Here is a 12,798-nt window from a genome sequence, read left to right as displayed (position 1 = left end):
ATCAGCTGAAACTAAAGCAACATCCAACCTGAGATACTAATTTTTCGACTTGAGCCATGGATTTGCTCCTATCAGAGAGCTCCTTCAAATTTTCAAAATATAATTTTGATATACATACATATGAAGTCAATATCACACATTTTGAGAAAATCACCCATCACCAGTCTGGAAAATCCTGAGAAACTAAAAGGTGCCCCCTCAAAAATGTCTCCTAGGGAAGGATTTAAGAGACTGAAAATATGTTCATTAAGTTCCTTGATTTTACATCAGTTGTCTACGTTTTAGATTCGAATCTCTGTTATCTTGAGCTTTATCAAAGATGCAAACAATGGATGGACGGTGGCAACAAGCCATGAGAGAAAGCAACTTTTTATAAGAAAATTTCAGAAAGAATTGTTTTAAAATAGAAAATTTATTTCAAGTTAATTTTACAAAAGTTAAAGCATACAATCCTCAGTCGACAGTGAGCAAAAAGAGAGAGAGGAGGGGGGAGGGGATGGATTTACGTTATTAGAACCTTAATCTGGATGTTCTTTTGGGACGGAATGGCTTGAAAACATGAAATTAATTTGATCATCACCATTCAGGCGCAATCAAGTAATGACGATCTGCAACTGCAAGATTAATCAGGAGACCAAAAAGACGATTTTTTTAAAAAGCCAATTCAGAGTAAATCAATAAGTCTGATGCTACATTTTACACTGTCAGTCTAGTCAAGTAAAAATTGCAGCTGAATATTCACAGGATCATGCTGCAGAAGTGACTATCTACAGATCAGAGTATCTACAGAATACTCTTTTTATCAAAGCAGACCACTCATTAAGGTGGCGAGAAACCTGCTTTTGAAATATACAAAATCAGAAAAAAGATGCAATGAGATTACAAGCTCAAAACCGAAATGACTGTGTACTTTTTTTTCTGTGTGACGGCAAAAAATTTATTGGAATATATTTCATTTTCAGACTCATGTACTCTACTCCCTCTTTAAAAGATGTTCTTTAAATTTTTTTTTATTTTTTTTTTGAAGCCAGATTTCAGGTTACAGTAACAGAACTGTTCAGCTTAAATTGGAATAAATGAGCTGAGACCTATGACTTGAGCAGAAAAGTAAACAAAAAAGTTAGGATTGATATAAAGGCATGACGAATAAATAGTACTACATATGTACTCTTGCTAGATTTACCTTTGAGAGTAAACAAACTATAAAAAATACTTAAGTGGATCAAGGTAATTTAAGGAATTCAAAGGTGAAAGGGCGCATTTATGGAGGAATGATGTTAGTTATCCAACTAAAATTCTTGGACGATTCATCTTGGATGAAGTTTTAAATCAAACAATTCATTTCTTTCCACAAGCTGGCGAGTCCTTACTCACTTCAGTTGAGAGTATAAGGATAAAGAGGGCTTAGAAAAAACTCTAAAACCATTTCTGAACTTGAAACCATTTTTTCCCCTTTCTTTTTTTGCTCCTGGGGTGAGGGCTGTTTTAATGACGTCATGGTCATTTCATCACCACACTTGTAAACAGGAGAAAATCATAATGAAAGATACTTTTACAATCTTGCTTCAATTTTTTTTTTAAGCTTGCAATTGAAATACATTCCAACAAGGAAAAAATTTGCAAGTCACAAAAAGAGTTAGCAGACCAGTTTTTGGTGTGCTACCTAAGGCTACTTTCGAGAAAAACTTAACGCTGGGTTTCCAGGTACTTGTCAGCTCAGTCTGACTTTGAATTGAATTTTTCAGGACTGACAGATTGAGCTGCCTGTGCTAAAGTGTTGAGGTTGTCGTTGAGGTATGAGTCGTTGGATTTGTCTTCAGATTCAATGAGGTTGGCAGCTTTGCCTAACGCTAGGAGCCCAGCACATTCTTCAGCTGCTTCGTCTCGAACGTTAAATGTGTGCCTGGGGAGTTCTTGTGTGATGAAGTATAACGTCCTGAGAAAAAGCAGTTAAGGAAAAATTCCGTGCAATCATTTTGGATGAAATAATAAAAATGAAGAAACTTTGGAATCTCCTGGGATTTTTCAACAGATTTTGTTTTAATAAAACCCTGAGAAATTTGAAGCCGATTTTTTTACAAACCATTTAATACTGGTATGAAACAATTTGCAGTTGTCAGCCTCAGTGGTGTAGTGGTCAAGGCAGTTTGCTGCCAACTTTGAGGTCCCGGGTTCAATCCCCGGAGGTGCCCGTGGATGACTATGCTTTTCCAACGCCCTGTGACCCTTCGAGGTAACAGGGTGTGGGAAGGACATAGTCACCCAGTAAGTAATCCATCTGCATTGTTCAACTGGGTTGTGAAAAAATCAGAGATCACTATTAGTATGCACGACTACCAGCGTAACCTATCGGTGGAGATTGAAACAACACAGTCCAATTCGGTGGAGGCATGTGCTCCGGAAGTCCTCACTCTGTAGTGTCTACCAACATCGTTGATATGACCTTCGATTGGCTTATCAGACGCAGGGCCCGCAGGGCCTTGCGGGAATATAGAATGAGTCAATAGTACAAAGTTAAGAAGGACAATCCAACTTCGGGGTGCACCACGGCAGTAGCCAGTTGCCTTGCCCCCTTGAGGGCGCCTCACCTGTGAGCCCGGCCCTTACTTAAAAAAAAAAAAAGATTAGCACCAAAAATTTTAGTTGAGTAGAAAAGTGAATTTTTCCAAGTTGTCGCTGCTTCTACTTCCTTTCTTGGTAGTACATTTATTCTTGTACTTCTTTGATTCGTTGCTCCCTTATTTCGGCGAAAACTTCAACACAAAAGAGCTAAAGATGGAAGACAAATGATAATTTAAAAAAAGTGTCAAACAAATGAAGAATAAAGGATACGTTTTTTCAGCTTTTTCCGTTTTAACTATATGAGGTATTAAAACTTTGTCCTTGAACTCTTGGATTTCTGACTCAAATTCTGCCCAATCTAGAGCTTCATGCATTCCATCCGAGCCAAATCTTTTATTATATGAGTCGTAATGCACCTGGAATTCAAACAGAAGTTCAAAAGTAGAAATATTTCTTAATTAATTAGGGCTATAAGAATTATATATGTAGATATGTGAGTGAATGGAGAATTTTCGGCAATCCAAAAAACTAGTATGAAAATAGAATCTGTGCTCTCTTACTAATGGCCTTCAAACCCAGGAAAAAGTTGTTAAAACTTGCACAACAACGAACTGTTACATTTTATTTGATGAATTGATATGATTTCGTAAGTACAAAAAAAGAACAAGAATATCTTTGAGACATTATTTTCCATTGTAGAGAAGAATCTAATGCAATTACTGTTTTTGAAGATTGGACATGACAGATCGATGTGAAAGGAGAAAGCCAAGTTGCTGAATGCTAGAAATGTAGAAAATGAGGAACCATAAACGTCTTGGACTTATGAAAAATTGATAAAAATCAAGGTTTTTTTAAAAATTTTAAGTTCCATTAAATTACATATTTTTTTGTTTGAAAAAAAAAATGAATAAAATCTTAGAGTTAACTGTAAAGTTTGATGCAATGTGCTAAACCTCGTCTTGGCGATTGTAAATTTACAGACAAAATTTTCCTAAAATTTGGACCAATAAGATTCACTGGTAGGATTTATTTCCAACATCAATCCAAGGAATTCATTGAATTTTCAGGGTGAGTTTGCGGAATTTGCCTACTTCGGAATCCTTCCATAACTTTCTTTGAAAGAACATTGTCCGTGCACATTAGAAAACACACATAAGTGCAGACATACCTGTTCTAACATTAAACCTAAGGCAGGCGCAGTAGGAAGATCCAGTTTCAACGTTTGGAACGCTTTAGTCATCGTTTCAACAGATGTGATGCCCCGAGATATCGCCATGACCAAGCCCACCATTTTACGAATTTGGTGCAACATAAAACTTTGACCTGGAAAGGAGGCATCAAAGTATTCCAAAATACAGTCCAACTTCAATGACTCAATTTCGCAAGGCTAAGTATTCCCTTTCAATCAGAGGATTTTTCTAAAAATGGGACTTTTGAAAATGAATCACACGTCCAAAAAAGAGAATTTTCAAGAACAAAAATTACTTTAATAAGATAACTGGTTCTTTCAGAGTTGAGAAATACTAATGGGTGATAATATTGGATTCAATTCTTCCGGGCAGAGCTCATGCCATTTTCCAAAGCTTAACTCATGTCATTTCTCAAGGCTTGACTCATGCCATTTCTTGAAGCTTTGCCGTGGATTTCAGAAAAGAAAGATTTGAGGATGAGGATGAACTCGTACACCAAACGTAGTAACTTGTTGAATGATAGAAACTTTTTTAAAATGAGTGTGCTCAGTAATTTTTTATTGTTGCATTTTTGGAAAATAGAGATTGCATTCGATTCACAAAAAAATTTCCTGGATTTTTCAGGACAACACTGACTTACAAAATTCAAGTTCAAAGCTGCATGTTTTGAGCTCTCATTCAGATGTTCGTTGTCAAAAAAGCCAGAACGGTGTCTGAAAATATCCTTCTGGCTCCTGAGGCAAACTGGCGCAAAGCCAGATCACTACCCCTCCACGATCTCTGGTCCATGCAAACATTTTCAATGCACAGCTGCACAGACTATACACCAAGGTAGAGTCACTACATGGTTGAGATCGTAGTCACAACAAAGAAAATATTTTCAGAGGTCACCTTGACTTTCTTGGCAATGTGCACAAGAAAATGAGCTCAAAATATGCAAGTATGAACTCATTTTTTGAGGGTTAATATTGTTCAAAAAATCCTGGAAAAATGCTGTGAGCAAAAAGCGAAGTGGTCTGATTTGAAAAATTCTAGTACTAAAAATTACTGGACAAGCCCGATCTTTCACTTCGTAGAAACACCGTCTTCAAAATGCTGTAACTCTGCAAATTGAGCTCAGATTGGGTGCGTTAGATAGATAATTAGCCAATCTGCAATCTTGCACAACCAACGTTGCGCTAGCTTATTTTCTTAGTCCACACAAGAGACTCGTCTCAAGAATTTCGAGAAACCCTATATATTCGTCCATTCAAGTAAGGCATGTCAGGGAATGCTCTGAAAAAATTGAAAAAAGGAGCTCTTTTTTCCTTTAATTTTCGAGTTTAAAATTCTATTGTGTCATACCCTTCCAGGTAATTTATCAACTTGAGAGGAAATTTTCCTGGAATAACAATGAAGACACTTAACCAATTCATCTGCAATACATTTTAAGTACAAAAAAATCCTGAGGCAACTCATTACTATCTTATTCTTGTTCCTAACACTGACTTAGAAATACATGACCATTTAAAAATTACAGGGGAAAACTCACCTTTCACAGTGATTTCCACTAATTCTAAACCATCCTTCATGTAGGGCTCACTACATGCTATATGTTTCATATACCTATTACAACTTGGATCATTGGGCCTCCTAAAAGCAGTCAACAGGAAAATAATAAGAAACAATAGAAAAAAGTATCAAGATTATCTAAAAACAGTGAATCAATTTTAATACTAGAGTTTTCTGTGGATAATTTTTTTGAAATACTCGGAAAATAATGCAATTTCGTGAGCCTTTTTTGTGTCCTAAAAGTTTCGAAGAATTGATGTTACGTAGTTTTCTATTTAAGAAATAAAGTATATGATACAATGGTTGCAAAATACAAACTGAGATCCGTGGTTTAGAAGTTTCACCGTCAATTTACTGCAGCCAAATGAATGCTCTCGTCACAGGCTCAGTGCGCCTGATTAAATAGTACTAGGGACCACATATTGGAATATTTTTAGAGCATACCTAATTATACAATGCCTGTTCTGAATGACAAAATTACAAACTGCTGAGACAGGTACATCGTGTCATTCCTCTCCAAAATTCTGTTTTATTTCCGTAACGTCAGATGTAACAGAACTGTCAGAATAAAAATTCACTAAATTATGAAAATACGCATGGCCTGAAAAAAAGTGACTTACCTTTTAGCGGTGAAATTATAAAAACATTTAGTTCCTTCGTACATCTTAAGTATGTTATTGACATTAGACAAAGAATCAGGGTCTATTCTGTATTCTTCGGAGGGTTCTACATTACTAGGAGCAAATGCAAATGATGGACATGTATATGAATATGTTCGACCATCACATGAATTCTTGCTATTGAAGCCCTTCGTCACCCGCTTCATTCCAAAAATTCTAATCTGCTCTGGCAAATGCTGCGCAATCGATTTAATATCCACATCCACAGCTACAATACGGCCAAAGAAAAAAAAGAGTTTAAATTAGGCTGGAAAGTGAGAAAGAGGAGAATTTGTGCCAATAAAATTAACAGTTGTTAACTTACAACGATCGCGCGATAGACCGTTTTACGTACCTCCACACAGCGGCAGTATTGCTTGTGCTGAATCCTATATTGCTATTAGACAAAAGCAGTGCAACAACAGGTGGTACAACGCTATCAACTTATCGGATACAAATACTAAAAGTACTTCACTAAGAACACAGAATTAGCTCTAAAAAATGAAATGTTCAGAGGCCTGATTCCAGCTCTCTTACAAAGGTTCCTTTCAAACACAGAAAGTGGTAAAAGTGAGAGACTAAAACTGCATCATGAAAAAATCAGCAACTGATTCGTAGCCTGTGACCTGATAGAGGACAACTTTTGGGAAAAATAGTTTCTACCTGAAGCTTTTGAGTGTTCATGCAAAATGCGCTGATATTAATCTAGACTCTAGAAAAAATCTTGAGGAATATTAAAAAAAAGCACATAATGGGCCAGTGGCACCCATTTTTTTAAGTCATTTTTTTGAGGCACCGAGTGAACTGATCTTCCAAGAATTTTCTACGATTTTTATAAACCCTGAATGGCGAAAAAACCCCATTTTGAGAATAGCAAAAATGGGACCAGATTGAAGTGATATTTTTGGCAGGCTCTGATGATGTAGCCAGACGAGGGAAATGGCACTTGCCAATTGGCTGAAATCAGCTTTGGACTTCGCTGTGCTACATCAACTCAACCGTGGGCTTATGATCGGACAGATTTTGACCAGCTTTCTCTCCCCTCGGAATACTTTTTCGGACTTTTCAATGAACTTTTTGGCTTGTCACAAAATTTTACACTGAGAAAACTACACTGCAACTCTGTAAAAATTCTTTGCTGCTGCCCCATTATTGAAATAATTACAGGTAAAACTTGAGATTTTTCTTTATCTTACACAAGAGTTCTCCTAATTGGACAGCATTGGGTGAGAAGAAATTGACTTTTTGGGCTTCGTAAGTAGGAGCTATTGCAGACGAACCAGAAACAGAAATTCATTTTTGTGTAAAGAAACTTGATTGCTGAAGCCCTTGGTTAAAATTTCATCCTTTTTAGAAAGAAAATTAGGATTGTGGGTAAAATATCTTTTAGAAACTTACGTAATTTGAGAGAGAGGGTTTGTCTCAATGCAGAGACACCTTTATCGGTTCGAGCAGCTCGTTGGAAAGACATCAGTTGAGCTGTTTCAAAGACATCATCGCCAATAGCACCTGCTTTAAGCAAGGCATTCATGATGTCTTCTTCTACCGTTTTGGTTCCTTTATTTCTGAAATCAGAATTAAATAAAATAAATGAGCATATTCTTAGTTAAAACTTCAGGAAAGGAAGAGCCAAAAACAAACCCATGGGTACGAAGACCTTATTTTCATTTGATTACTGAAATAATACATTAATTTTTCCCTTCTTTTAGGGATTATAGAGGATTAAGCAGCATGAGCACTGGTTTTGAAATTACAAATTAGGTGGAAAATGATACACCAAGTTCTTCGATGGGCGGTAACTCGGTTCGTATTGGATACAGAAATTTGGATGGATCTTATTAATTATTGCTCATCCATAACCTTAATCCATCAAAACACAATTTTGGGACTAGCACAACAGACTCAGTTCAAGAATTTTAGATCTTGGAAAAATTCGACTTGAACAATTGAAATTCTAATTTACCACACAGTCTCATGTTGGTTCATCTTTCTTTCCTTTCTCTATCTTCATCTACTTTACACTGCCTGAAACCTCCTGAAAATTTGCCAATCCTGGCAGTTATTTGAAGTGGCTAAAAAGTATGCAAGCTTTGTGGATAGATAACTATACGAACCTTTGAAGACCATGGTATCCTTCTCCGCAATAACCCAAGACAATAGCCATTTTCTTCCTGTTTACTTTAGTTTTTTTGTTGGCTTCATTAACATCGTCTTCTTCATGAGATCTTTTCAGAGATTCTTGCTTTTCATTGAGACTGCTCGCTGAGATGGCCTCACTCATTTTAACTTTTGTTAAAAATAGAGAGCTGACTGGCGCTGGAAATCAGAATTACATTAATTCTTTAAGTTCGTTTAGTCAAACAAAAATAGGACAAAAAAAAAAGAGCAAGAAACAAACAAAACCAAACCAGCGATGCAGAAATTGGGCTAGAACTGAAATTTCCAAATTTAGAATATAACTTAGGAAAACAGATCACCCATCAGTTAGCGTCAAAAAATTATTAGGTAACATACATAGTCAATTAGGCACTTTAGGTGACTTCAGGGATAAACTTTGGCTACAGAGATTTGAGATTCAAGAGATATCTTGGGCTTTGAACGACAGTGGGCTAAAAATTTTGGGGGATTGCGGCCCGCCCCGAGACATCCCTATGCAGCCTAGCTCTTTCACGCCCTTAGAACCCCCCGAAACCCCCCTTGTGAAGTGATGCCCTAAAAATGCCCCTGTATGCATTCTAAAGGCATTTAATTGCACCTGCAAAAACAGAAAACCAAAGGAGGAGAACCTCCACAAAATATATAGTACCAATACCAATAAGTAATCCTAGTAGCTTTGGAAATTGCATAAACTTTTATCCAGTGAACGGTAAATGGCTGACTTAGTGTTCGGAGGCAAAATGTTAAATGTCCATTGTGTAAAGACTTGGGTGGTGGATATGAAGAAATGACGTTCTAGAAAAATTATTATTAAAATTAATTAATCCAAAGGATAAAAATTTAGAAATTGGGTGTTGTAAATTACATAACCTCAAAGTTGCTAACTATCACCAAAGCTGGCCTAACTAAAAATGGAAAATTTGCGCTATGAAGGCGAATTTGAAAAGGAAAGATCAAGTAAGAGACACAAGGCAATTTGTCAAAAGGTACTGTATAATTACCCGACAAACTATTTCAAATGAGCGGCGAAAAAATCTTGAGAAATGAGGAAATTTCAGGAAAGTTCCTGAGAGGAATGAAGGCCGCTGAAGCAAAATTAATGCCTTACCAATGTTATTTCGAAGAAATTTTATCATTTGAAATTATTCACACTGAATACAATCCAATAACAATAAGGGATAAAACTTTCACATATCATACGTGAAAAACGACGAAACAATTGTACAGGATAAAAAAGAACTTTGCTGTAGTAATATTCGTATGCGATATGTACTACAAGCACTGCGGCATTAGCACGTGAGACACGACAATTGCAGCTTCATAATTTTCAGGCGCAACAAATCATCATTATTTTTTTTTCATTTTGCTCCGACAATGATCGGCGTATCGGACACGGACAGAATAGTGCTGTGATATTACCAACTATTTACTATTATGGCATCTCATCAAATTATTAAAACTACTTAGCCTCATAGCATAATTATTTTTGTCTTATAATTTTTAAAAAATTATCGGGTCTGCTTTTTTCCTACGTTAGACCTTTCTAATCTAAAGATACACGGATCGCGGACCTAGGTGGAACATTTCAGTAAAATTTAAGGGACCCAAAATTTCTTCGTAGATACTTCGTTTTGCGCTGGGTGACAGCGGTTACTCTGAAAAACTCCGCAACGATATTTTTTTCGATGTGCTTTTTATGAGCGAAATTAAGAACTGGGGGGGGGGGGGGGGGGCAAAAGGACACCTCATCAAGGGACGTCAGAGGGGCGGGGGGGGGGGGCGACACAGATAGACACCCAATCAAGGGAGATTTGTGGGACTCTTCCAGCTCCAATAGAGAGATCCGAGGGGCGGAAGGGGTCTGGGAGAGCCCCTCCCCCCCCCCCCCCCAGAAAATTTTGGCACAATCAAGTCGTCCTATGGGAAATTCTGAGCTGTTTTTACCAAAACTTGATTGAATTATAATTTCAAAATTGTAAGTTATATCAATCACTGGCTTCGAAAAACTCTTCACATTTTTTCGGGAAGGGGGGCAGTAGATTTTTAAGGGGTCAGACCCGCAATCCTCAGCCCCCCTTTTCCGCCCATGGTGCTGTTGGGTGGGAATCCATCATATCAAATCGGACCATACGTACAAACACTCGCGAGGTATTACCGTGACTGCGAAAATCTCGGAAACCACGCATACGATAAATAAACATCAAGGGTTTTTTTTTTTAAAACCATCAAAATTATGAAAACTTTTTTCATGATGTAATAATAACATATGGAAACCGCTGGAAATACACCAACGTCCGATTCAACATTCCAGGCTTTTCGCATTGCAATAGTTGCTTTTCCTCCTTTTTTTTCTCTCTTTTTTAAAATTCAAATGGTTATGTGTTATTGAAGAGGATTTTAAAAAAATTAAGCTTGAATCATAAATTGTCAGGAAAAAGTATATTATTTTTTTTCCTTGCTCCCCGCGAGATCCTCTCGTCTCCACACTCTCCACGGCTTTCAAAAAATTCGCGCCTTATTTAAACAAAACACAGTTGGCGCCGAAAAGCACGCAACGATGCCGAATGAAAGAAAAATGGTTGCCAAAAAAGTAAATAAAGAACACTGGAGTCTCGCTATCAGTGGTCGTGTTCGTGTTATCATTCTATCGTTTTCGCGACGCGAGGTGAGGGCTTTTCTCGTCGATTTTCAGGGCATTTCCTCCAGAAAACGACGAACTTAGCATAATTTTCGTCATGGAAAGCTGAAATCCTCTAAACTGTGTGCTGTAAATCGAATCCTTAGTCACATTTGTGCAATTCCGACGGCGCACTTGATACTGATGTCATGTGCGATCTGGTAAGATTTTTTGCGTTTTTCGAGTCAACGTGTGTCCTACAAATTGTATGTCATCATCAGAGCACATGGAGGGTTCTGAAATTTTTTCTCTGCCTTCTACACACAGTAACCCTTTTTTCAATGCACCTTGCCCAAATTTAACCTCAAGCTCTCTCTAAGTTTAGATTTCAATAAGTCACCCTGACCTCTTGCATAGACTTCATCCCTTCATGAGCTGTTATCATCCAAATGATCCCCTTGTAATGCCATAAGTTAGGTTTTTTATTGATCCCTCCTCATTCTGCCCCTCGAACAGTGAATTTATCAACCCCCAAACCCATCGTGCGCACAAGATTTTGCTGCAGCTGGAGTCCGCCGAAGGGATTTGACCAGCACATTTTCTGAAGTACCCTCTGTTCCTTTCACTGAAATAACTCACGCCTGAAATCAAATTCTGGCACTCTCATTATCAATAAATTATGATGTTTTTCAAGAAGAGACTTTGAGATCGTGCAATGTGTGTTTCTAGAACGGCATTATCATGCGAAATGTCATTGAAGTTGTATCTATTTTGAAATATTCTAAATTAGTTGAGCATTCTTCAGACTTAAAGCACAGTGGCTTTCTCATATTTCCTTTAATTCCAATTCAGATGGACAGTCTATTTGTTTAATTATTCTTTTGCTGTTGTCAAATGAAAAGTTCAATCTTAAGATACTGAGAAAAGAACACAGAGATCAAATGAAAAGTTTTATGAGAACTAAAGTCCGACGTCACCTTCAAATTTATACACAACTTGCCAATTATATGGACAGTTGAAATTTAAATCAAAATTTTCTAACAGACTTGAGCTGAAACTGTATCTCCGTGAACCGGAAGCTAACAGCAAAAATACCCAAATGCCAATGAATAGCCTTACAACGATATCACACGGCAACGGTGATTGAATCAAATTTCCTTGCGTGAACATTCCGTTCAACTTTTTGTCCACTTTTGTTGGACAAAGAGTTGAACAATTTGATTTGGGCCTCAGCGGAAATGGGCCAATTTTAGTGTTCGAGAGCTTGTTTACTTACTGCAAACATAACATAAATCGACAGTGTAAGTCGGCAATCACATAACTCGCTTTGCGATGTCGCAGACTTCCTGTCGTACTTTATTTTTTAAACGGAAAACCACTCAACGGCGATTCTTTGAAATTGCCGTGATTTTTCTTTTCTGTGCGAAGAAAATGCTGCAGAAACTTCAAGGAGTGATGTCAATTTGTTCTCTTTTATAAAATTAACATAGAGGTGAAGATTTTCAGACACCGCAAACGAGTTATGTGATTGCCAACTTACACCATTGAAATGTGACACCTACTTGTAAACCTTTGCAAAAATCCTTTTAACCAATTTAGACCCCTCTCAGTTGATGAAGAAGGTTTACCTTGCCTCACTCGTGGATTTTGATGCTATTTCTAATATATCTGTAGCCACAAGATAATCGTGTCTGTGTGTTTTTGTTTCAGGGACTCAGTACACATCTGTAAATAGTTCCGATGTGCAATCAACAGTACTTTTCCTTTCTGAGAATTAATCAGTACTATTTCCATTTTGGTAAGTGAGCTTTTAGATTCTACTATTACTTTTTGAACTGTAATTGCATGAAATTTTCCAGGAAATGGGGCATCCACAGATCTGCCAAAACTGTTGATTTGAAAAATAGTTCATGAATCCATTTTGCCACATTAACCGTAGGTTGCAGTGCAATTCATGTTCCCTTTGATCTCATTTTGATTTAGCTAGGTCTCTGATTCATTCTGGAGGCCTTTATTAGTTGCTCAATCACCTTGCCTTTCTTCGTAGAGTACAAAAAAATCA

The 12,798-nt window shown here is 37.2% G+C and overlaps 2 protein-coding genes across 7 annotated transcripts in view; one reads left to right on the top strand and one right to left on the bottom strand.

Annotated features, from left to right (window-relative positions):
• Window positions 1–994: 994 nt before the first annotated feature.
• Window positions 995–9,418, bottom strand: Pus1 (Pseudouridine synthase 1). 3 transcript variants are annotated; one of them, XM_072299669.1, is made up of 8 exons: window positions 9,228–9,418; window positions 8,077–8,278; window positions 7,361–7,527; window positions 5,924–6,191; window positions 5,284–5,384; window positions 3,731–3,885; window positions 2,833–2,978; window positions 995–1,936 (listed from the first exon to the last, which is right to left on the bottom strand). In XM_072299669.1, exons 1-8 carry the CDS (start codon window positions 9,253–9,255, stop codon window positions 1,717–1,719), a joined length of 1,287 nt encoding a protein of 428 aa, XP_072155770.1. In that variant the 5' UTR covers window positions 9,256–9,418; the 3' UTR covers window positions 995–1,716. The 3 variants fall into 3 exon arrangements, with proteins under 3 accessions (XP_072155770.1, XP_072155771.1, XP_072155769.1); XM_072299670.1 differs by having other exon boundaries at window positions 9,121–9,260; XM_072299668.1 differs by lacking the exon at window positions 9,228–9,418 and adding an exon at window positions 8,775–8,956.
• Window positions 9,419–10,741: 1,323 nt separating this feature from the next.
• Window positions 10,742–12,798, top strand: part of LOC109035992 (trehalase) — a 113,648-nt gene continuing 111,591 nt past the window's right edge. For 2 of the 4 annotated variants that reach the window (XM_019049917.2, XM_019049911.2), the window contains exons 1-2: window positions 10,744–10,957; window positions 12,447–12,534. The gene's annotated coding sequence lies outside the window, so the exon portion shown is untranslated. Of the gene's footprint in view, window positions 10,958–12,446; window positions 12,535–12,798 lie in introns of all 4 variants that reach the window. The other 2 variants (XR_011899753.1, XM_019049907.2) reach the window with 2 other exon arrangements.

Source organism: Bemisia tabaci, chromosome 4 (assembly GCF_918797505.1).
Source record: "Bemisia tabaci chromosome 4, PGI_BMITA_v3".
NCBI lineage: Eukaryota > Metazoa > Arthropoda > Insecta > Hemiptera > Aleyrodidae > Bemisia > Bemisia tabaci.
The sequence above is the reverse complement of the archived record's forward strand: the minus strand, read 5'-3'. Positions and strand labels throughout refer to the sequence as shown.

Coding starts and splice junctions, on each gene's coding strand:
- Pus1 (XM_072299668.1), bottom strand. CDS start 8,808: ATGCAATTTCCAAAGCTACTAGGATTACTTATTG. Junction 5,385..5,923: donor TATAATTTCACCGCTAAAAG/GTAAGTCACTTT, acceptor GACTGCTTTTAG/GAGGCCCAATGATCCAAGTT. Junction 2,979..3,730: donor TAGGTTTAATGTTAGAACAG/GTATGTCTGCAC, acceptor TTTGAATTCCAG/GTGCATTACGACTCATATAA.